This window comes from Oncorhynchus keta, chromosome 11 (assembly GCF_023373465.1).
Source record: "Oncorhynchus keta strain PuntledgeMale-10-30-2019 chromosome 11, Oket_V2, whole genome shotgun sequence".
In the NCBI taxonomy this organism is placed as follows: domain Eukaryota; kingdom Metazoa; phylum Chordata; class Actinopteri; order Salmoniformes; family Salmonidae; genus Oncorhynchus; species Oncorhynchus keta.
Genome location: NC_068431.1, coordinates 22,362,780 through 22,386,869, shown reverse-complemented (window position 1 = coordinate 22,386,869; position 24,090 = coordinate 22,362,780). Strand labels below are relative to the sequence as shown.

Here is a 24,090-nt window from a genome sequence, read left to right as displayed (position 1 = left end):
TCCCAGAACCACACGGGGGGACGTAGTGAATGACCTGCAGAGAGCTGGGACCAAAGTAACAAAGCCTACCATCAATAACACACTACGCCGCCAAGGACTCAAATCCTGCAGTGCCAGATGTGTCCCCCTGCTTAAGCCAGTACATGTCCAGGCCCGTCTGAAGTTTGCTCGAGAGCATTTGGATGATCCAGAAGAAGATTGGGAGAATGTCATATGGTCAGATGAAACCAAAATATAACTTTTTGGTAAAAACTCAACTTGTCGTGTTTGGAGGACAAATAATGCTGAGTTGCATCCAAAGAACACCATACCTACTGTGAAGCATGGGGGTGGAAACATCATGCTTTGGGGCTGTTTTTCTGCAAAGGGACCAGGATGACTGATTCGTGTAAAGGAAAGAATGAATGGGGACATGTATCGTGAGATTTTGAGTGAAAACGTCTTTCCGTCAGCAAGGGCATTGAAGATGAAACGTGGCTGGGTCTTTCAGCATGACAATGATCCCAAACACACCGCCCGGGCAACGAAGGAGTGGCTACGCAAGAAGCATTTCAAGGTCCTGGAGTGGCCTAGCCAGTCTCCAGATCTCAACCTCATAGAAAATCTTTGGAGGGAGTTGAAAGTCTGTGTTGCCCAGCAACAGCTCCAAAACATCACTGCTCTAGAGGAGATCTGCATGGAGGAATGGGCCAAAATACCAGCAACAGTGTGTGAAAACATTATGAAGACTTACAGAAAACATTTGACCTCTGTCATTGCCAACAAAGGGTATATAACAAAGTATTAAGATACACTTTTGTTATTGACCAAATACTTATTTTCCACCATAATTTGCAAATAAATTCATAAATCCTACAATGTGATTTTCTGTATTGTTTTTGTCTGTCATAGTTGAAGTGTACCTATGGTGAAAATTACAGGCCTCTCTCTCACCTTTTTAAGTGGGTGAACTTCCACAATTGGTGGCTGACTAAATACTTTCTTGCCCCACTGTATGTGTATGCACAGTACCAGTCAAAATTGTGTCCAAACATATGTGTGTGTGTGTGTGTGTGTGTGTGTGTGTGTGTGTGGATTATATTCAATTAGGATAAAAACAATAATTTGGACAATTTTTATACTATAAAAACAGTTTCAAGTCGAACTCCTCGTTAAGGCCAAGAGGAGACACTGTTGAGCCTGTGGATCCAGAAAGATTACCTTTGAAGAAGTTTCCTCTCAATGTCCCCTCCCCTGCATGACATCTTGACCAATTCTGTTCCAATGTATCTCAGAGAACTAATAGAATGTCTAGCTTGTACAAAACAAACAGCAACCAGATTTTTTTTGTCTCTCCTGTCCGTATATTGCAGCGGTGCTCTCTGTTCCGGGTCTTAAGGCTTCTACTGGCTTTCCCTATGTAAGACAGACCACAAGGACATTTCAACATGTAAATAACATTGGTGGACATGCAGGAAATCAGGCCTTTGACGTTAAATCTTTGTCCTGTGTGGGGGTGGGTAAATTGGTTACATTTTTATGTGAAGCTGCATTGAGCCCATTGGCCACATTTGTAATTAGCCTTTGGAACCTTGTCCAAGAAAGTTTCCTTTTTCTCTGGATAATCAGATTTCACCACAATGGCTCTCACATTTGGGGGTCTTTTAAAGACCATACGTGGGGGATATTTAAAGATGGGTTTCAATTGTGGGTCAGTATCAATAATGTACCAATGCTTCGTGATTAATGTCCTTGAATGCCTTCCCCAATGGTGAATATTGGGTGAAGCATCAGGGAACGTTCAGAATTTTCTTAACTTTTGGTTTGAATGCTTTCCAATAGAGGTCGACCGATTTTTATGATTTTTCAATACCGATTTATTTGAGGGCCAAAAAAAAGCCGATACCGATTAATCGGCCGACTTATTTTAAATTTTTTAAAACTTATTTGTTATAATGACAATTACAACAATACTGAATGAACACTTATTTTAATATAATACATCAATAAAAATCCATTTAGCCTCAAATAAATAATGAAACATGTTCAATTTGGTTTAAATACTGAAAAAACAATGTGTTGGAGAAGTAAAAGTGCAATATGTGTCATGTAAAAAAAGCTAACGTTTCAGTACCTTGCTCAACATGAGAACATATGAAAGTTGTTGGTTCCTTTTAACACGAGACTTCAATATTCCAAGGTAAGAGGTTTTAGGTTGTAGTTAATATAGTACTTATAGGACTATTTCTCTCTCTACCATTTGTATTTCATATACAGTGGGGAGAACAAGTTTGATACACTGCCGATTTTGCAGGTTTTCCTACTTACAAAGCATGTAGATGTAATGATGTCTGTCATTTTTTATCATAGGTACACTTCAACTGTGAGAGATGGAATCTAAAACAAAAATCCAGAAAATCACATTGTATGTATTAATTTGCATTTTATTGCAAGACATACACATTTGACCAACCAGTTAGAATTACGGCTCTCACAGACCTGTTCGTTTTTCTTTAAGAAGCCCTCCTGTTCTCCACTCATTACCTGTATTAACTGCACCTGTATCAACTCATTACCCGTATAAAAGACACCTGTCCACACACTCATTCAAATAGACTCCAACCTCTCCACAATGGCCAAGACCAGAGAGCTGTCGAAGGACATCAGGGATAAAATTGTAGACCTGCACAAGGCTGGGATGGGCTACAGGACAATAGGGAAGCAGCTTGGTGAGAAGGCAACAACTGTTGGCACAATTATTAGAAAAGGGAAGAAGTTCAAGATGACGTTCAATCACCCTCGGTCTGGGGCTCCATGCAAGATCTCACCTCGTGGGCATCAATGATCATGAGGAAGGTTAGGGATCAGCCCAGAACTACACGGCAGGACCTTGTCAATGACCTGAAGAGAGCTGGGACCACAGTCCCAAAGAAAACCATTAGTAACACACTATGCCGTCATGGATTAAAATCCTGCAGGGCACGCAAGGACCCCCTGCTCAAGCCAGCACATGTCCAGGCCCATCTGAAGTTTGCCAATGACCATCTGGATGATCCAGAGGAGGAATGGGAGAAGGTCATGTGGTCTGAGACAAAAATATAGCTTTTTGGTCAAAACTCCACTCGCCGTGATTGGAGGAAGAAGGATGAGTACAACCCCAAGAACACCATCCCAACCGTGAAGCATGGAGGTGGAAACATCATTCTTTGGGGATGCTTTTCTGCAAAGGGGACAGGACGACTGCACTATATTGAGGGGAGGATGGATGGGGCCATGTATTGTGAGATCTTGGCCAACAACCTCCTTCCCTCAGTAAGAGCATTGAAGATGGGTCGTGGCTGGGTCTTCCAGCATGACAACGACCCAAAACACACAGCCAGGGCAACTAAGGAGTGGCTCCGTAAGAAGCATCTCAAGGTCCTGGAGTGGCCTAGCCAGTCTCCAGACCTGAACCCAATAGAAAATCTTTGGAGGGAGCTGAAAGTCCGTATTGCCCAGCAACAGCCCCGGGACCTGAAGGATCTGGAGAAGGTCTGTATGGAGGATTGGGCCAAAATCCCTGCTGCAGTGTGTGCAAATCTGGTCAATAACTACAGGAAACATATGATCTCTGTAATTGCAAACAAAGGTTTCTGTACCAAATATTAAGTTCTGCTTTTCTGATGTATCAAATACTTATGTCATGCAATAAAATGCAAATTAATTACTTAAAAATCAATACAATGTGATTTTCTGGATTCAAAAAATATTCTGTCTCACAGTTGAAGTGTACCTATAATAAATATTGCAGACCTCTACATGCTTTGTAAGTAGGAAACACTGCCGATTTTGCAGGTTATCAAATACTTGTTCTCTCCACTGTACCTTTGACTATTGGATGTTCTTATAGGCACTTTAGTATTGCCAGTGTAACAGCATAGCTTCCGTCCCTCTCCTCGCCCCTAGCTGGGCTCGAACCAGGAACACATCGACAACAGCCACCCTCGAAGCATCGTTACCCATCGCTCCACAAAAGCCGCGGCCCTTGCAGAGCAAGGGGAATAATTACTCCAAGTCTCAGAGTGACATTTGAAACGCTTTTAGCGCGCTCCCCGCTAACTAGCTAGCCATTTCACATCGGTTACACCAGCCATTAGGCTGATAGGCTTGAAGTCATAAACAGCGCTGTGCTTGCAAAACGCAAAAGTGCTGTTTGAATGAATGCTTATGAGCCTGCTGCTGCCTACCATCGCTCAGTCAGACTGCTCTATCAAATAATAGACTTAATTATAACATAACACACAGAAATATGAGTCTTTGGTCATTAATATGAACGAATCCTGAAACTATCATCTCGAAAACAAAACGTTTATTTCAGTGAAATATGGAACCGTTCTGTATTTTTTTCTAACTGGTGGCATCCCTAAGTCTAAATATTCTTGTTACATTGCACAACATTCAATGTTATGTCATAATTATATACAATTCTTGCAAATTAGTTCGCAATGAGCCAGGCTGCCCAAACTGTTGCATATACCCTGTCTCAGCGTGCAATGAACGCAAGAGAAGTGACACGGTTTCACCTGGTTAAGATTGCCTGCTAACCTGGATTTCTTTTAGCTAATTATGCAGGTTTTGAAAATATATACTTGTGTATTGATTTTAAGAAAGGCATTGGTGTTTATGGTTAGGTACAGTTGTCCAAACGATTGTGCTTTTTTTCACAAATGCGCTTTTGTTAAATCATCCTCCAGCATTGCATCGATTTATATGCAACGCAGGACACGCTAGATAAACTAGTGATATCATCAACCATGTGTAGTTATAACTAGTGATTATGATTGATTGACTGTTTTTATAAGATAAGTTTAATGCTAGCTAGAAACTTACCTTGGCTTCGACTGCATTCGCGTAACAGGCAGGCTCCTTGTGGAGTGCAACGAGAGGGCAGGTGGTTAGCATTGGACTAGTTAACTGTAAGGTTGCAAGATTGGGTCCCCCGAGCTGACAATGTGATTTGTCGTTCTGCCCTTGTACAAGGCAGTTAACCCACCGTTCCTAGGCTGTCATTGAAAATAAGAATGTGTTAACTGACTTGCCTAGTTTAGATTAGGCATGGAATTCCAAGAGTTCTTCCTGGGTCCCTGTATAGATTCATCCAAATATCTCAGAATTGGGAGAATAATGGAGAGAAAGGGGTTACGGTCTGTATTCAGCACCACCAGTTTATCAAACATTCCTATATATATGGTGCCTTCGGAAAGTATTCTGACCACTTGACCCTTTTACACATTTTGTTACGTTACAGCCTTATTCTAAAATTTCTTAAATCATGTTTTCCTCATCAACACACAATACCCCATCCGTTTCGTGCCTATTGAACACGACCCAGGCCAAGGTTAATCATGGAAATCCTTGGAAGCAGCGGTATCGGAAGGATAGAAAGTGGGTCAGCAGTTCAAGGGTTAAAGGTCTCTCTCTTCTTCCTCCCCCGTAGGCTCTACAGAAGCTGTCCAATCAGTACCTGAAAAGGGAATGGCCAGCCAGCCTACCAGAGGAGCCCACAGAACACAGGTAAGACCTCTCGTCACCGTGGCATCGTCAGAAATCGTATTGTCTCCCACTCTCCCTCAAGTGAAATGGACAGATGTTGGTGTTATTTTTCCATAATAATGCTTACTAGTGTGTATACAATTATGCCCAATTGTAACCATATTAACAACACAGTAGAACATATAAAATGTATTTGTCTCCATAAGTACAATGTTTGTGTGTGTGCATGTCGTCATAGGAACATGTATACAGTTTGGAAGGCCTACTTGGAGGGCACGGTGCATGTGACCCAGTCCAGGATCACGGCCTGTGAGAACTACAGGAACCAGGTGTCGGACCCAGCCAAGACTGCCAGGCTGCAGAAGGAGCATCAGCTCAGGAAGGTATGGAGGCCAAACCACCACCACAACATGGCTTAGCTTTGCATAGTTTGCAGACTCTCTCCTGCTCTCTCATGTCTTACATTGGATGTATGTCTCCATTTATACAGCTGGTGAGTTGAAACCACTGAAACAATTCAGGATGTGTTTTTTTCTGCCTTAAGGGGAAGTACGCTGTTCTTGATACCAACCAGTGTATTTACAGCGCCTTCAGAAAGTATTCACACCCCTGGACTTTTGCCACATTTTGTTATGTTACAGCCTGAATTAAACATTTATTCAATTTAGAGTTTTTGGTCACTGGCCTACACACAGTACTTCATAATGTCAGTGGAATTATGTTCACATATTCATTAAAAATTAAAAGCTGAAATATTTTTTTTGAGTCAATAAGTATTCAACCCCTTTGTTATGGCAAGCCTAAATAAATGCAGGAGTAGAAATGTGTTTAACAATTCACATAATAAGTTGCATGGACTCACTGTGTGCAATAATAATTTCAAACACAGAATTTCAAACACAGATTCAACCACAAAGATCAGCGACAAGGTTTTCCAATGCCTCGCCAAGAAGGGCAGCTATTGGTAGAAAATATATAAAAAAATATACATGTTTATATACCCCTTTGAGCATTGTGAAGTTATTAATCACACTTTGGATGGTGTATCAATACACCCAGTAACTACAAAGGTAACGCAGTTGCCAGAGAGGAACGAAACCATTTCATAACAGTTAGATGGCTGTGATAGGAGAGAACTGAAGATGGATCAACAACATTGTCGTTACTCCACAATACTAACCAAATTGAGAGTGAAAATAAGCAAGTCTACAGAAATATATGCATCCTGTTTGCAACACAGCACTAAAGTAATACTGCAAGAAATGTGGCAATGCAATTAACACTTTGTATTTAGGACAAAAAGTTATGTTGGGGCAAATACAATACAACACACTACTGAGCACCACGCTCCATATTTTCAAGCATAGTGGTGGCTGCATCATGTTATGGAAGGGGGAGTTTTTCAGGATAAAAAATAAACTCAATGGAGCTAAGGACATGCAAAATCCTGGAGGAAACCTTGCTTTAGACTGCTTTCCACCAGACACTGATAGATTATTTCACCTATCAGCAGGACAATAAGCTAATACACAAGGCCAAATCTACACGAGTTGCTTACCAAGAAGACTGTTAATGTTCCTGATTGGCTGGGTTAAAGTGTATTCGGAAAATGTTCAGACCCCTTGACTTTTTCTACATTTTGTTGTGTTACAGCCTTATTTAAAAAAAATCCCACATCAATTTACCCACAATAACCCATAATAAAAAATGGAAATATCATATTTACAAAATTTTCCTTTACTCAGTAATTTGTTGAAGCACCTTTGGCAGCGATTGTAGCCTCTAGTCCTCTTGGGTATGACGTTACAAGCTTGTCACAACTGTATTTGTAGTCTATTGCAGCCTACAAAGTGAAGCACTGCCGAGAGCTGCCCAGTGACACGAGCCTACCAGATGAGCTAAATAACGTCTATGCTTGCTTTGAGACAAGTAACACTGAACATGCACGAGAGCATCCGCTGTTCCGGGTGATTGTGTGATCACGCTCTCTGCAGCCAATGTGAGTAAGACTTTTAAATAGGTCAACATTCACAAGGCCGTAGGGCCAGACGGATTACCAGGACGTGTACGCTGATCAACTGGCAAGTGTCTTCACTGACATTTTCAACCTCTGTCCGAATCTGTAATACCAGCATGTTACAAGCAGACCACCATAGTCCCTGTGCCCAAAACACTAAGTTAACCTGCCTAAATGACTACCGACCCGTAGCACTCATATCTGTAGCCATGAAGTGCTTTGAAAGGCTGGTCATGGCTCACATCAAAACCATAGACCCAGTTCAATTTGCATAGCGCCCTATAGCGTGTTCTCATTGGACAGGTTCAGGTAGTATCCTCCCCCATTTTACTCCATTCAGAGACATTTTCGCCTTACTGAATACGCCCCTGTTTCCCTATCAGCTAGTTGGCCACACTGCTGCCCTACCAAGTTGGTCAGGCTTTGACCAACAATTGATCTCTAGTTACCTCTGTCCAGTCTCCACATTCCACTGGCTACCATCAACAAGCACCCTTTGTTCACCCTGACTAACCTAATAAGAATATTATGTTAGCTCTTAGGACATCATAGAATGGGTTACCAATAGACAGGCATGCATTTCCAGGCATGATAACTGTATTGGCAATGCATCTGAATATAGCCACGTATTAGGGATGTGTATCATTCCCTTTCAAGATGATTCAATACATGGGCTTTGATATGATACAGGAACGATACATTTTAGTTTGTAACGATTCAGTGCAATTTGGTTTGATTAGAGAACGAATTGATTTGGTGCATTAACATTTGTTGCATAAATACATACATTTTCCATTCTAAATGAAAATCTGCTGCTGATGGAGCTCAGGAGCTGGACATCTGAGATGGATCTGTCTGCGATTACTTCTGTGTGTGTAAATGATACGTGTGTGTGTTTTAGGGATTCATATTTTACAGGGCATCTACCAAGTTTCAGTACTGAAAATAATTAATATTTATCCTGAGTCCCAGGAAATACCGTAAAAATGCCCATTTTAAAGCGTTTAAAACCAAGATAAGGTCACAATGCCAGGGTTCTCCCAAAATAGGAGGGGTGTTCCACATTGCCAGCTTGGCTGCTCCACTATGTAAAGACTTTGCAGCAAGTGAAACTGATATTTAGTAATGATAGAGTAACTTTGATGGCCAATGACGTTGTGAATTGTGAAACGGGCAGTTCTTGAATTCTGAGCTTTATCATGTTGCTTAATTCATTCAGCGCGTTTCAGCAGTAGGCCTAGACTATCTTTCCACAGAATGCGCTGAGGCAGAGAGTGTAACCCTGAAATATAGCATTGTGTAATCATACCAACTGTAACTGTAATCAAATAGAAGTCAAATGACCAAAGTTGCTAAGCTTGCTAGCTAACTTCCAACGAATGACGAATTTCTCCAATTTGGCTAAATCGAATTGATTTTACAGATAGCAGATCAGCTAATGAATAATGGGGAGATGAAGACAGGAAATTGTTTAAATTAAATAGAGCTGTATTTTGACAGGCATCGATAGGCGAGACGTGCTTTGATAATGCAACCTATGGATTACAGAATAAAGTTGGTAATTTTCATGCGAGTCAGGATTTTTGGTTTCAGTGAACATAGCCTATAGGTTCTATATATGTGAGTCCATAGAGAAATAATACACTTGATTAAGGCTACTGCATGGTAAATGTTTCTGATCAGTGATAGATGAGCAAATGAAGCCAGACATCAATTAACCAAATATATAGAAAGATTTCGTGAAACAAAATCACGTTGATTATCAGACAAGTCACAGGCTTTTTGTCGGGAGTAGGCCAGGCTGAAGAGCAAAATCAACTTGTATAACATGCTATAAATGTTTCCTAATCACATAATATATCAGCAAACTAGAATAAAGATGATAATTAGTACGCACCTTAATTTAGCTAACATTTCACTAGCCTAATTACCAAATATCAAACAGAGATTCAGTGAAAACAATCTGACATGAATTGATTAATCAAGACGAGTGCCCCACTCTTGTATCAAAGTAGCACCACTGCGCTGTCCCCATCAAAACAATGCTGAAATAATCATCTTGGTGACCACACACACACACACACACACACACACACACGTCTATCACTTTGAATTATTAAAACTGTTGGATATTACTTTTTTCATCATTCAATTGATCATATCTAAAGTGCGTTTTCCTCTCTAATGTCCGTCTCCTCACTTCGCTTCCGCCGCGTTGTTCTCAAAACCAGTTCAATATAGTCTACTGTTTTACTGCTGGCTCATTTCTGTGATGTCAGACCTGGGCTCGGGCTTCAGCTCACCGGGCTTGGGTCGGACCGGGATCACATTTTCAGTTCTGATGAGAACTCTTAAACTGCATTTGCTTACTTTTATTCTGGTAAAGCATCATTTTCAACAATGCATAGATAACAATAACCTAGCAAATTACAGAGGTTGTCACTCAAATAATAAGGCCTAATATTGCTCAAGATATTTTAGCATTTGAATAATGAAGATGCTGCATACCTTCCATGAATCATTACATCCCTACCAAGTATATCTCACAATTAATAACTGTACGTCACCACTTGTTTGTCCAGTATATTGATCAGCTCACATATATACTCTACATGACCAAAAGTATGTGGACACATGCCCATTGAACATCTCAATCCAAAATCATGGGCATTAATATGGAGTTGGTCCCCCCCCCCTTTGTTGTAACATTGCTGCAGGGATTTGCTTCCATTCAGCCACAAGAGCATTAGTGAGGTTGAGCACTGATGTTAGGCAATTAGGCCTGTCTCACAGTCAGCGTTCCAATTCATCCCAAAGGTGTTCGATGGGGTTGAGGTCAGGGCTCTGTGCAGGCCAGTCAAGTTTTTCCTCACCAGTATCGACAAACAATTTCTCTATGGACTTGGTTTGTGCACAGGGGGATTCCCCAAACTGTTTCCTCGGAGTTGGAAGCACAGAATCGTCTAGAATGTAGTGTTAAGATTTCCCTTCACTGGAACTAAGGGGCCTAGCTCGAGCCATGAAAAACAGCCCCAGACTATTATTCCTCCTCCACCAAACTTTACAGTTGGCACTATGCATTCGGGCAGGTAGCGTTCTCCTGGCATCCGCCAAACCCAGATTCGTCCATCGAATTGCCAGATGGTGAAGCCGGGATTCATCACTACAGAGAACGCATTTCCACGGAGTCCAATGGCTGTGCGCTTTACACCACTCCAGCTGACGCTTGGCATTGCGCATGGTGATCTTAGGCTTGTGTGTGGCTTCTCGGCCAAGGAAACCCATTTCATTAAGCTCACAATGAACAGTTATTGTGCTGTCCCAGAGGCAGTTTGGAACTCGGTAGTGAGTGTTGCAACCGAGGACGGAAGATTTTTACGCGCTTCAGCCCTTAGCGGTCTCGTTCTGTGAGCTTAGTGTGCCTACCACTTTGCGACTGAGCCGTTGTTGCTCTTATACGTTTCCACTTCACAGTAACAGCACTTACAGGGAAAAAATAATAAAGGAAAATATATATAGTTTATTTTAATAATGTGTCATCCTATGATGGTGCCACGTTGAAAGTCACTGAGTTCTTCAGTAAGGCCATTCTACTGCCAATGTTTGTCTTGGCTGTGTGCTGGATTTTATACACCTGTCAGCAATGGGTGTGGCTGAAATAGACGAATCCACTAATTGGAAGGGGTGTCCACTTTTTTTTAACCTTTATTTAACTGGGCAAGTCAGTTAAGAACAAAGTCTTATTTTCAATGACGGCCTAGGAACAGTGGGTTAACTGCCTTGTTCAGGGGCAGAACAGCACAGGGATTTGATCTTGCAACCTTTCGGTTACAAGTCCAACGCTCTAACCACTAGGCTACCTGCCGCCCCACATACTTTAGTGTGTGTGTGTATATATAGTCAATTTCACCACATGAGATGTTCTGTACCATATATTGATAACTGTTTGTTTAGTGTATATACACATACTGATAACCTCTGGTTGTTGTTTGTTTAGTGTATTGACCAGCTGACGCTGGTGCAGGCAGAGCTGCAGGACTCTGTGAAGGAGCTGGCCAAGACCAGGAAGAAGTACCAGGAGACTGAGACCATGGCCCAGGCAGTCAGAGACAAGGCTGAGCAGGATGCCAAGTATGTACAGTACATGCAGACATACACAATGTCTGTCCAATCCCAAATCCCCCCCTACGGCCTTATGGAGATCTGAGAGGATCAGATGGGTAAGAAATCTGGGTACAATTCCACCAAGCCTATCGGAGGGAAAGGGGGAGCTATTACCGTAATGCTACCTATCCAATACTCCGATGTACAGGAGTGAAAATTTAAGACTTATGGTTGGAACCACTGGTCTTGTGTGAATCGGTTCACATACATGATCCTTCTCTCCTTCTGTTCTGTCCAGGTCCAAACTGAGTCTGTTCCAGTCCAGGTCCAGTCTGCAGCGGGCCAGTGTAAAGGTGAGAGCATTACATTAATACATTGTATGTATGGCCAATTGGCCATGCCCACAAACTCAGCTGCATAGGGGCCCAAAATAAATTATGTTGTAGCATCAACATATCAAACTAAAGATTACCTAGAATGCCCCCATGAGTGTTTTTTTTTCACCAGCTAAAAGCCAAAAGGAGTGAGTGTAACTCCAAAGCCAACCACGCCAGGAACGACTATCTGCTCACGCTAGCAGCGGCTAATGCCCACCAGCAGCGTTACTATGACACGGACCTGATCGACTGCATCAAGGTGAGACGTCAGCACACACATGTACGGGCATTCCAGGTTATCTTTTTGTTTGCAGTCATGCTGCATATCTCAGACGATTGCTTTGTCATAGTTTGCATGACTGCAGAAACAGACAACTTGGAACACCACCACTAATGTGCGAGAGAGAGATGCTGGCTTATTGATATAATAATAATAATAATATATGCCATTTAGCTGACGCTTTTATCCGCTTTTCATGTGTGCATACATTCTACGTATGGGTGGTCCCGGGAATCGAACCCACTACCCTGGCGTTACAAGCGCCATGCTCTACCAACTGAGCCACAGAAGGACCAGTTGGTTACTGCATTACTGCATTACTGGTCAATTACAAGTTACGTTCCTAACGTATTACCTTGTTGCCCTGTGCTCCTCAGGTTCTGGATGGGGGCATCTATGAGCAGGTGAAGGACTACCTGGTCTCTCTGAGCCAGACGGAGTTGGAGGCCTACCAGGCTGTACACGACACCTTCAATGTCGTCCTGGAGAGCTCCAACGGGGTGAGTGCATGGAAACTAGCCCACAAATTAGCTTTAATTGAACTAGCCTGCTTCCAGATCTGTTTGTGCCATCTTGCAGACTCCTAATGTCCTAATGAGGAAAATGAGCAGAAATAGGAGTAACAGCGCTGGTTCAGTCAGTGGCCTTGCTTAAGACCTGAAAACTCACATTCCCCAGAGCTTATGCCTAGGCTTTAGCTCAGATGGCTAACAGTCTTGTGGGGTGTAGAAGACCCGAGTTTGAAACCTAGTCGGTCATATTCACATTGATACCATGGTTTAGGTCCTCATTTTTCCATCAAAGATTTAGAGATTACCATTTACCTATCTCAATACTCTATTGTCTTACTAGCTATTCAGTTACCCCTCAGCCATTGGCCTCTCTTAGTCCTGATCTCTTGGTCTTCTTGCGTTTCTGGAACCTGACCTTGGTTTGCAGTTCATTTCCTGTCAGCCCAGCGTGACCGTATATTTGTGGTGAAACAGCGACCCCCGGGTGCTCTGTTTAACATATTTTGACCCGTTGACCCATATGGTTCTTTTTCACTGTGACACCACACAGCAGCCTGTGTGTGTGTGCATAGTTTGGAACCTCTCTCAGGTCATCTTCCTGTGAACCTTGAGGTGACCATGAATGCTCCCCCATGACTTTGGGTTATACTGTGCTTTGCTCTGACCGTCCTTCCATGGCCATGACTTAAGTAAGATCAGTGTGGTTGCCCTTCAATGACATAATAAACACTCAAAGGATTGAGTAAATCCTCTTCTGTCATGATAATGATATTTTATCTATTCAAATCCATTCATGCCTCTGTCAGATTATTAGATGCCTCTATTGTGGCCTTATGAGGTTACCTAAACAAGTGTGTACGTGTCTGTGTTCTCTCCAGGTGACGCAGGACTTCCAACAGCAGCAGTTTGTACAGCACAACCCAGTGTTCCACAGCGCCCCAGCCATCCTCTTCCAACCCAGCGACACTGACAAGGTGGGGAGTAGTGCTATGGTAACGCTACTGTTCTCATGGTACGTGGTGGCTAGTGCTACGCTACACACTAGCTATGCTATAGCTTCCCGCTCATAGAACCACTGATCATTCCTCACCGCTAGGTGAGCTAAATTGCTCTACCGTACAGGCTTCTGTGTGTGTAACACAAATTAATAGGTAAGCTCACTTTTCAGCTTGAATTGCCTCCACCAACGCCATCGAATTGCTAGCTTTTGGGTGATAAAGCTGGCTAAGGCATTGCGAAACTGAGGGCGACTAGATCAATCTCAGTAGTGAACTTGTGAGGGAGGAAACAATGCTATTAAACGACACTGACGTCTATTGCATGTTGTGCATGTGTGTTGGTGAGTGTTTGTTGCACGCAGCTTTGTGTGTATTTATAGTGTGTGGGTAGTGCGTCTGTGTATATGGTGTGCCTGTGTGCCCCAGAGGCCCCGTGCCTTAGGAACCTGTTCTCAGCTGACCCAGTCTGTCCGTCTGCCCGCCAGTGCACTCGTCCACACCCTCCTCCACCCGCACCCCTCCTCCCATCCCGTCCGCCCCTCCGCTACACTGGACAAATTGTTAGAAACCTCCAAGGCCCTCGTTGTTGTTTTCGTTGGAAGTCAAACAAGCGGTGGCCTGTTCCTAAAGAAAACATTTAGTGATGCAGTTTCCCCCTCAAACCTCCCCTTCCCTGTGCGAGACGACGGAGGGATCCGGAAAAGAACTGCACTGAAAGAGGAGCCGGAGGGGAGTGGGGGCGTTTTGCAGGCAGGCAGGACCATGGACGGCCTAGGCATCTGTGAAAAGGGGGCATTGTAAGGGGGCCTCGTCAGTGTGCTCACTCCAACCCCCTGCCTTCCTCATCCCTCCTCCACTCTTCTACACCTGGCTGCCCCAGCCTCTAACATGAACTAGGTGTGGTTCTCCTCTCATTCACTGATTTATGGGCCTTGCGTAGTCCACGTTGTTTCTCTCACACACACACACACACACACATACACAAATGCAGAAAACTCGGCGCTCCACTTGTGGTGCTATTTTTCCATCTTCAACCTGTAGTTGGGGAAAAACATTTTTTTTAGCTGAGTGCACATTCAGTTAATCTGCCATTTGGACTGTGTTCATTCTTGTGTCAAGGGTCAGCTCTGCACATGAAGCATGCCAGGGATCATCAGTCATGGGGGTTGACCTATACACCTCCTGAGTAGAGGTGAGACCAAACCTCCTGGTCCTGTTGTGTGTCCATCATCCCAACCAGCCAGGGCTCTGTTCATTAGTGTGCGATGGAAAACATTTAAAATATTTTTTTATCCGGAAACAAGAATGAGTGCTTCTTATTAGCCAAGTATAGGGTTGTCCCTCCCCATTTCAGGACGTTTTCTTCCATTTGGTGGATAATGAGCAAATAGCGTTACAGAAGGTTCTGATAGAAATGTACTAGAACATACAGTCGGGCAAAAAAGTATTTAGTCAGCCACCAATTGTACAAGTTCTCCCACTTAAAAAGATGAGGCCTGTAAATTTCATTATAGGTACACTTCAACTATGACAGACAAAATGAGGAAAGAAATTCCAGAAAATCACATTGTATATTAGGAAATGGAAGACATACAAGACCACTGATAATCTCCCTCGATCTGGGGTACACGCAATATCTCACCCCGTGGGGTCAAAATGATCACAAGAACGGTGAGCAAAAATCCCAGAACCACATGGGGGGACATAGTGAATGACCTGCAGAGAGCTGGGATCAAAATAACAAAGCCTACCATCAGCAAGGGCATTGAAGATGAAACGTGGATGCGGCTTTCAGCATGACAATGATCCCAAACACACCGCCCGGGCAACGAAGGAGTGGCTTCGTAAGAAGCATTTCAAGGTCCTGGAGTGGCCTAGCCAGTCTCCAGATCTCAACCCCATAGGAAATCTTTGGAGGGAGTTGAAAGTCTGTGTTGCCCAGCAACCGCCCCAAAACATCACTGCTCTAGAGGAGATCTGCATGGAGGAATGAGCCAAAATACCAGCAACAGTGTGTGAAAACCTTGTGAAGAGTTAAAGAAAACGTTTGACCTCTGTCATTGCCAACAAAGGGTATATAACAAAGTATTGAGAAACTTCTGTTATTGACCAAATACTTATTTTCCACCATAATTTGCAAATGAATTCATAAAAAATCCTACAGTGGATTTTTTTTTCTAATTTTGTCTGTCATAGTTGAAGTGTGCCTATGATGAAAATTACAGGCCTCATCTTTTTAAGTGGGAGAACTTGCACAATTGGTGGCTGACTAAATACTTTTTTGACCCACTGTATATGATTGTCTGTCGTGTAGACTAACTGTGTCAGCTCTATTCATTCCATTTCTATTTTGCAATGTTCAAAACATATCAAATATATTTATATAGCCCTTCTTACATCAGCTGATATATCAAAGTGCTCTACGGAAACCCAGCCTAAAACCCCAAACGGCAAGCATTGCAGGTGTAGAAACACGGTGGCTAGGAAAAACTCCCTAGGAAGAAACCTAGAGAGGAACCAGGCTATGAGGGGTGGCCATTCCTCTTTTGGCTGTGCCGGGTAGAGATTATAACATACAGTGAACAGGTTCCATAGCTGCAGGCAGAACAGTTAACTGGAGCAGCAGCAGCACGGCCAGGTGGACTGGGGACAACAAGGAGACATCATGCCAGATAGTCCTGAGGCATGGTCCTAGGGCTCAGGTCCTCCGAGAGAAAGAAAGAATTAGAGAACACACACTTAGATTCACACAGGACACCGAATAGGACAGGAGAAGTACTCCAGATATAACAAACTGACCCTAGCCCCCTGACACATAAACTACTGCAGCATAAATACTGGAGGCAGAGACAGGAGGGGTCAGGAGACACTGTGGCCCCATCCGAGGATACCCCCGGACAGGACCAAGCAGGCAGGGTATAACCCCACCCACTTTGCCAAAGCACAGCACCCACACCACTAGAGGGATATCTTCAACCACCAACTTACCATCCTGAGACAAGGCTGAGTATAGCCCACAAAGATCTCCGCCACGGCACAACCCAAGGGGGGGGGCCCAACCCAGACAGGATGACCACATCAGTGAATCAACCCACTCAGGTGACGCACCCCCTCCAGGGACGGCATGAGAGAGCCCCAGTAAGCCAGTGACTCAGCCCCTGTAATAGGGTTAGAGGCAGAGAATCCCAGTGGAAAGAGGGGAACCGGCCAGGCAGAGACAGCAAGGGGGGTTCGTTGCTCCAGAGCCTTTCCGTTCACCTTCCCACTCCTGGGCCAGACTACACTCAATCAAATGACCCACTGAAGAGATGAGTCTTCAGTGAAGACTTAAAGGTTGTGACCGAGTTTGCGTCTTTGACATGGGTAGGCAGACCGTTCCATAAAAATGGAGCTCTATAGGAGAAAGCCCTGCCTCCAGCTGTTTGCTTAGAAATTCTAGGGACAATTAGGAGGCCTGCGTGACCGTGGCGTACGTGTAGGTATGTACGGCAGGACCAAATCAGAGAGATAGGTAGGAGCAAGCCCATGTAATGCTTTGTAAGGTTAGCAGTAAAACCTTGAAATCAGCCCTTGCTTTGACAGGAAGCCAGTGTAGAGAGGCTAGCACTGGAGTAATATGATCAAATTTTGGGGTTCTTGTCAGGATTCTAGCAGCCGTATTTAGCACTAACTGAAGTTTATTTTATCTACAAGTCTCTGCTAGGTAAAGCCCCATATCTTATATCAGCTCACTGATCACCATAGCAGCACCCACTCGTAGCATGCGCTCCAGCAGGTATATCTCACTGGTCACCCCCAAAGCCAATTCCTACTTTGGTTGTCTTTCCTTCCAGTTCTCTGCTGCCAATGACTGGAACGAACTGCAAAAATCTCTGAAGCTGGAGACTCGTATCTCTCTCACTAGCTTTAAGCACCAGCTGTCAGAGCAGCTCACAGATCACTACACCTGTACATAGCCCATCTGTAAACAGCCCATCTATCTAACTACCTCATCCCCATACTGTATTTATTTATTTATTTATTTATTTATCTTGCTCCTTTGCACCCCAGTATCTCTACTTGCACATTCATCTTCTGCACATCTACCATTCCAGTGTTTAATTGCTATATTGTAATTACTTCACCACCATGGCCTATTTATTGCCTTAACTCCCTTATCTTACCTCATTTGCACTCACTGTTAATAGACTTTTTGGTTTCTTTTCTTCTACTGTATTATTGACTGTTTTGTTTATTCAATGTGTAACTGTTGTTGTATGTGTCGAATTGCTATGCTTGATCTTGGCCAGGTCACAGTTGCAAATGAGAACTTATCTCAACTAGCCTACCTGGTTAAATAAAGGTGAATTAAAAATAAACAAAAAGAGCGCCACTCCAGCTAGGATGGAGTCCGTCACTCCTCAGCAGGCCAGGCTTGGTCCTGTTTGTGGGTGAGTCCCAGAAAGCGGGCCAATAATCAACTAATTCTATCTTTTGGGAGGGACAGAAAACAGCTTTCAACCAGTGATTGAGTTGTGAGACTCTGCTGTAGAGCTCATCACTCCCCCTAACTGGGAGGGGGCCAGAGACAAATACTCGATGCAAACACATCTTTCTAGCAGATTTATATGCTGAAGCTATGTTGCGTGCGCTTGGTGACCTCTGACTGTTTCATCCTGCCGACGTGGATAACAATATCCCTATACTCTCTACACTCGCCAGTTTTAGCTTTAGATTAGCCTTAACGTCGGTAGCCCTGCCCCCTGATAAACAGTGTATGATCGCTGGATGAGTCATTTTAAGTCTAATACTGAGGTTAATGGAGTCGCCAATGACTAGGGTTTTCAATTTGTCAGAGGTAATGGTGGGAGGCTTAGGCGTCTCAGACCCCATAACGGGAGGAGTAGAGACCAGAGAAGGCTCGGCCTCTGACTCCGACTCGCTGCTTAATGGGGAAAACTGGTTGAAAGTTTCTGTCGGCTGAATGAGCGACACCGGTTGAGCATTCCTACAGCATTTCCCTCCAGAAGCCATGAGAAAGTTGTCCGGCTGCGGGGACTGTGAGGGGATTTATACTAACGTTACTATCTGTACTTACTGGTGGCACAGACGCAGTTTCATCCTTTCTTACACTGAAATTACTCTTGCCTAACGATTGCGTCTGAAGCTGGGCTTGCAGCACAGCTATCCTCGCCATAAGGCGATCGTTCTCCTGTATATGAGTACAGCGACTGCAATTAGAAGGCATCATGTTAACCTCTTACCTCCACCCGACACGCAGGCATCCCATCTTGACATCTGGAAATGCAATTGCGCTACGCTGAATGCTAATAGCACTCGTTAAAACTCAAACGTTCATTAAAACACACATGCAGGGTACTGAATTAAAGCTACACTCGTGGTGAATCCAGCTAACAAGTCAGATTTTTACAATGCTTTTCGGCGAAAGCATGAGAAGCTATTATCTGATAGCATGCAACACCCCTAAAGACCCGCAGAGGACGTAAACAAAATAATTAGCATAGTCGGCGCTACACAAAATGCCGAAATAAAATATAAAACATTCATTACCTTTGACCATCTTCTTTGTTGGCACTCCTAGATGTCCCATAAACATCACTATTGGGTATTTTTTTCGATTAAATCGGTCCATATATAGCCTAGATATCGATCTATGAAGACTGTGTGATCAAGGAAAAAAACAGCGTTTTATAACGCAACGTCATTTTTTTTAATTAAAAAAGTTGACGATAAACTTTCACAAAACACTTCGAAATACTTTTGTAATGCAACTTTAGGTATTAGTAAACGTTAATAATCGATCAAATTGATCACGAGGCGATGTATATTCTATAGCTGTACGTCTTGAAATAATGTCCGGATAAATCTCAACCAAAATATCCGGTCGGAGACCGGAAGAAATGGGCTGTCTCTTGTCCGTTTGACCAAGAAACAAATCCTAGGCAAATGACAAGACTGTTGACACCGTGTGGAAGCTGTAGGTATTGCAACCTCGGCTCCAGGTAATGTGGTTTCTATTCAACAATACATTCAAGTGGCGCATTGATATATTTTCCAGTTTTCAGTGATCAGATTTTCCTGCGCTTTTCGATGAAACGCACGTTCTGTTATAGTCACAGCCGTGATTTAACCAGTTTTAGAAACGTCTGAGTGTTTTCTATCCACACATACTAATCATATGCATATACTATATTCCTGGCATGAGTAGCAGGGTGCTGAAATGTTGTGCGATTTTTAACAGAATGTTCGAAAAAGTAGGGGGTAGGATCAACAGGTTAATGCTACTACTTAGCTTCGGCTGTTGGAGGTCCTGACGAACCATGTCCAGATAAAGCGTACGGAGTGAACAAGTTGAGTGAGGGAAAAACTAAAAATATAAACGGTAATTCAAAAGTAAATACCGTAAAGTTGTCAGGTAGCAAAGTAAGGTTAGCAACAAAACGCACAGCAGCACGTAAACAAGTCTGCAAGTTGTGACCCATTACTTAGTACACCACAGAATCCAGTTTGGTCCAGTGGGGCCGAGAATGAGACTTAAGGCCTTGTAGAGAGGTTGTGGAGAGAAATAAGCACAGGATTTTTCCATATTAATCTGGAATTTATGTTTTTCTGACGTCCAATCCTATTTTATTGGAATCGACTAACCCCCAAACAAATATCCAACATTTCACTATTTTCTATGTTATACTGATAACATCCCTGATTTCGAGACATTGCCTCTCATCCCAATGGGGTGCATGGATTGGCTGTTTGTCTCTTGTGAGGTCATCCATAGTGGAAGTGTTTTTTTCCTTGGTTGTTTTCCTTTCGACACAAACGTGAATTGTTTGACTGTCTGAATCCCGCTATTGAGGCAATTTTTATTTATTTTTTACTATGCCAACATTTCTCAGAAATCTAATTTAGTAATATTTGCCAACATTCACCCTTGGTTCCAATATCTTACCGTAAATCATTAGGTGTATATGGCTGTTTTATATGTACCAAAGTACACTGAATAGGCAACAATTTCAAAGATTGTACTGAGTTACAGTTCATATAAGGAAATCAGTCAATTGAAATAATTGAATTAGGCCCTAATCTATTGGTTTCACATATCTGGGAATACAGATGGGCATCTGTTGGTCACAGATACCTTAAAAATAAGGTAGGGGCGTGGATCAGAACCAGTCAGTATTTGGTGTGACCACCACTTGCCTCATGCAGCCCGACCCATCTCATTCGCAGAGAGTTGATTGTGGCCTGTGGAATGTTGTCCCACTCCTCTTCAATGGCTGTGCAGAGTTTCTAGATATTGGCGGGAACTGGAACACGATATCGTACATGTCAAACCAGAGCATCCCTGTGATGCTCAATGTTGAGTATATAGACCATGGAAGAACTGGGACATTTTCAGTTTCCAAGAATTATGTACAGATCCTTGCAATATGAGGCCGTGGTGCATTATCATGCTGAAACATGACGTGATGGTGGTGGATGGATGGCACGACAATGGGTCTCAGGATCTCGTCACGGTATCTCTACATTCAAATTGCCATCAATAAAAGGCAATTGTGTTTGTTGTCCTTAGCTTATGCCTGCCTGCGTTTTGCTGCCTTATTGTTGTCTTAGGTCTCTCTTTATGTATTGTTGTGTCTCTTGTTGTGATGATGCGTTTCGTCATATATTTATATTGTATTTTATTTATTTTTTATCCCCGCAGGAGACCGTTTGCATTGTGGCCATCATTGTAAATAACAATTTGTTCTTAACAGACTTGCCTAGTTAAATAAAGGTTAGATAAATAACTAAAAATACCATAACAGTGCTAACAAATACCATGGGGCAATCTGTTCAAAACGTTGAGATCAGAAAACCTCTTGTCTACACGACGTCATACTGTGCATTTGGAAAGCATCCTGACGGGTTGCATCACTGCCTGGTATGGTAACTGCTCGGCTTCCGACCGCAAGGCACTAGAGGGTAGTGCGTACGGCCCAGTACATCATTGGGGCTAAGCTGCCTTCCATTCAGGACCTCTATACCAGGTGGTGTCAGAAGAAGGCCCTAAAAATGGTCAAGGACTCCAGCCACCCCAGTCATAGACTGTCCTCGCTGCTTCCGCACGGCAGGTGGTACCAGAGCGCCAAGTCTAGGTCCAAGAGGCTTCTAAACAGCTTCTATCCCCAAGCCATAAGACTCCTGAACAGCTAATCAAATGGCTACCCAGACTATTTGCATTGCCCCCCCCCTCTTCTACGCTGCTGCTACTCTCTGTTATTATCTATGCATACAGTAGTCACTAACTCTACCTACATGTACATCTTGCCTCAGTTACCTCGACTAACTGGTGCCCCCGCACATTGACTCTGTACGGGTATATAGCCTCACTATTGTTATTTTACTGCTGCTCTTTAATTATTTGTTACTTTTCTTTTCATTTCATTTTTTTTTTTTAACTTATTTTTCTTAACTGCATTGGGGCTTGTAAGTAAGCATTTCACTGTAAGGTCTACTACCCCTGTTGTATTCGGCGCATGTGACAAATACAATTTGATTTGTGTGCCTTTCCAAATCATGTCCAATCAATTATATTTACCACTGGTGGACTCCCAAGTTGTAGAAAAATCTCAAACGAGATCAATGGAAACAGGATGCACCTGAGCTCAATTTCGAGTCTCATAGCAAAGGGTCTGAATACTTATATGTAAATAAGGTATTGTGAGAAACTGCAGTCAGGTCAAGACCCTTGTGATGATGACAAGCATGCAGATGCTCTTCCCTGAGATGGTTTCTGACAGTTTGTGAAAACCCTCAGTTTCATCAGCTGACTGGGTGGCTGGTCTCAGAAGATTGTGGATGTCCTGGGCTGGTGTGGTTACAAGTGGTCTGCGGTTGTGAGGCCGGTTGGATGTACTGCCAAATACTCTAAAACGACATTGGAGGCAGTTTATGCTAGAGAAATTAACATTAAATTCTCTGACAACAGCTCTGGTGGACATTCCTGCGGTCAGCTTGCCAATTGCACGCTCCCTCAAAGTTGACATCTGTGGCATTGTGTTGTGTGACACAAGGTGCACCTGATGGATTATCTTGACAAAGAAATGCTCACTAACAGGAATGTAAACACATTTGTACCCAACATATTAGAGAAATAAGGTTTTTGTGCATATAGAACATTTCTGCTATGTTTTATTTCAGCTCATGAAGCATGGGACCAACACTTTACATGTTGCGTTTTATATTTTTGTTCAGTATATTGTTGACCTATTGCAATACACACACACACACACACACACACACACACACACACACACACACACACACACACACACACACACACACACACACACACACACACACACACACACACAGAGATTATGTTTAGCTGAATATTATCAGACTATTAAACTCTCTCTCTACCCCATCCATCATCCCTGGTCACTAGGTGGGGCAGCTGCATAAGCAGAGTGGCACAGCGGAGGAGCACAATCTGGATAAGGAGGCACGGAAGTGGGCGACCCGAGTGGCACGAGAACACAAGAGCATCATCCACAGCCAGCGGGTGAGAGAGGAAGGGATAGATGAAGGGTAGGGAAGGGTGAGAAAGGGGATAGTCTCAATTCTAGCGAGGGGATAGTCTATATTCTAGCAGATATATGCATCTTTCCCTGATTTAAAAAAAAATAAAATAAAAAATTGTTAATGTAAGATACGACTGCATCGGTCCGCAACTGCCAACCGATCCAAATGTAGCATGCATCGGTCAGAAAATCCATTAAAACATGAGAAATCGCTGATTCCATTTTTTTTGCTTATACTGCTTTCGAAAATGATTCATTTTGTGCCAACTAATGCTTCCTCTCCTTCAGTGTCGAACAACGCATGTAACTGTTGACAATCATTGATCTCTACAAGGTATTTTGCATGCCGAGCAACACTGGGGAATATCAGTAGCCTAGTCAAACTGCGCACTGTGCTCAGCTTCGCACTCTAACCAGCGCGAGGTACAGCAATATTAGTCTTTATTAGTATTAGTCTTTATTAGTTGTGCATTACCAAAATAAAAGTAAGCTAAAGGAGACAACTCATCTGGCTGTAGGCTACATGCCTAACAGTGCTTATTTTATTTACATTTGTTCAGGTTCACCGTCAGCTGTACTTTTTGTATATTTGATTTATAGATCCTGTGTATATTGTACTTTTTTGATTATAGAGGGTCTGTGGTGGGAAAAAGTACCTAATTGTTACACTTGAGTAAAAGTAAAGATGCCTTAATAGAAAATTTAAGTGAGTAAGTAAAAGTGAGTCA

At 43.0% G+C, this 24,090-nt stretch overlaps 1 protein-coding gene across 2 annotated transcripts in view; it reads left to right on the top strand.

The window, feature by feature from the left end:
- The window catches only part of LOC118389922 (F-BAR and double SH3 domains protein 2-like), a 53,058-nt gene that overhangs the window by 20,173 nt on the left and 8,795 nt on the right, over nucleotides 1-24,090 (top strand). For both annotated transcript variants that reach the window (XM_035779913.2, XM_052529748.1), the window contains 8 exons: nucleotides 5,456-5,532; nucleotides 5,750-5,894; nucleotides 11,526-11,659; nucleotides 11,931-11,985; nucleotides 12,140-12,268; nucleotides 12,667-12,789; nucleotides 13,680-13,775; nucleotides 23,227-23,343. In XM_035779913.2, coding sequence (XP_035635806.1) covers nucleotides 5,456-5,532; nucleotides 5,750-5,894; nucleotides 11,526-11,659; nucleotides 11,931-11,985; nucleotides 12,140-12,268; nucleotides 12,667-12,789; nucleotides 13,680-13,775; nucleotides 23,227-23,343 — 876 coding nt within the window. The remainder of the gene's footprint in view (nucleotides 1-5,455; nucleotides 5,533-5,749; nucleotides 5,895-11,525; nucleotides 11,660-11,930; nucleotides 11,986-12,139; nucleotides 12,269-12,666; nucleotides 12,790-13,679; nucleotides 13,776-23,226; nucleotides 23,344-24,090) is intronic.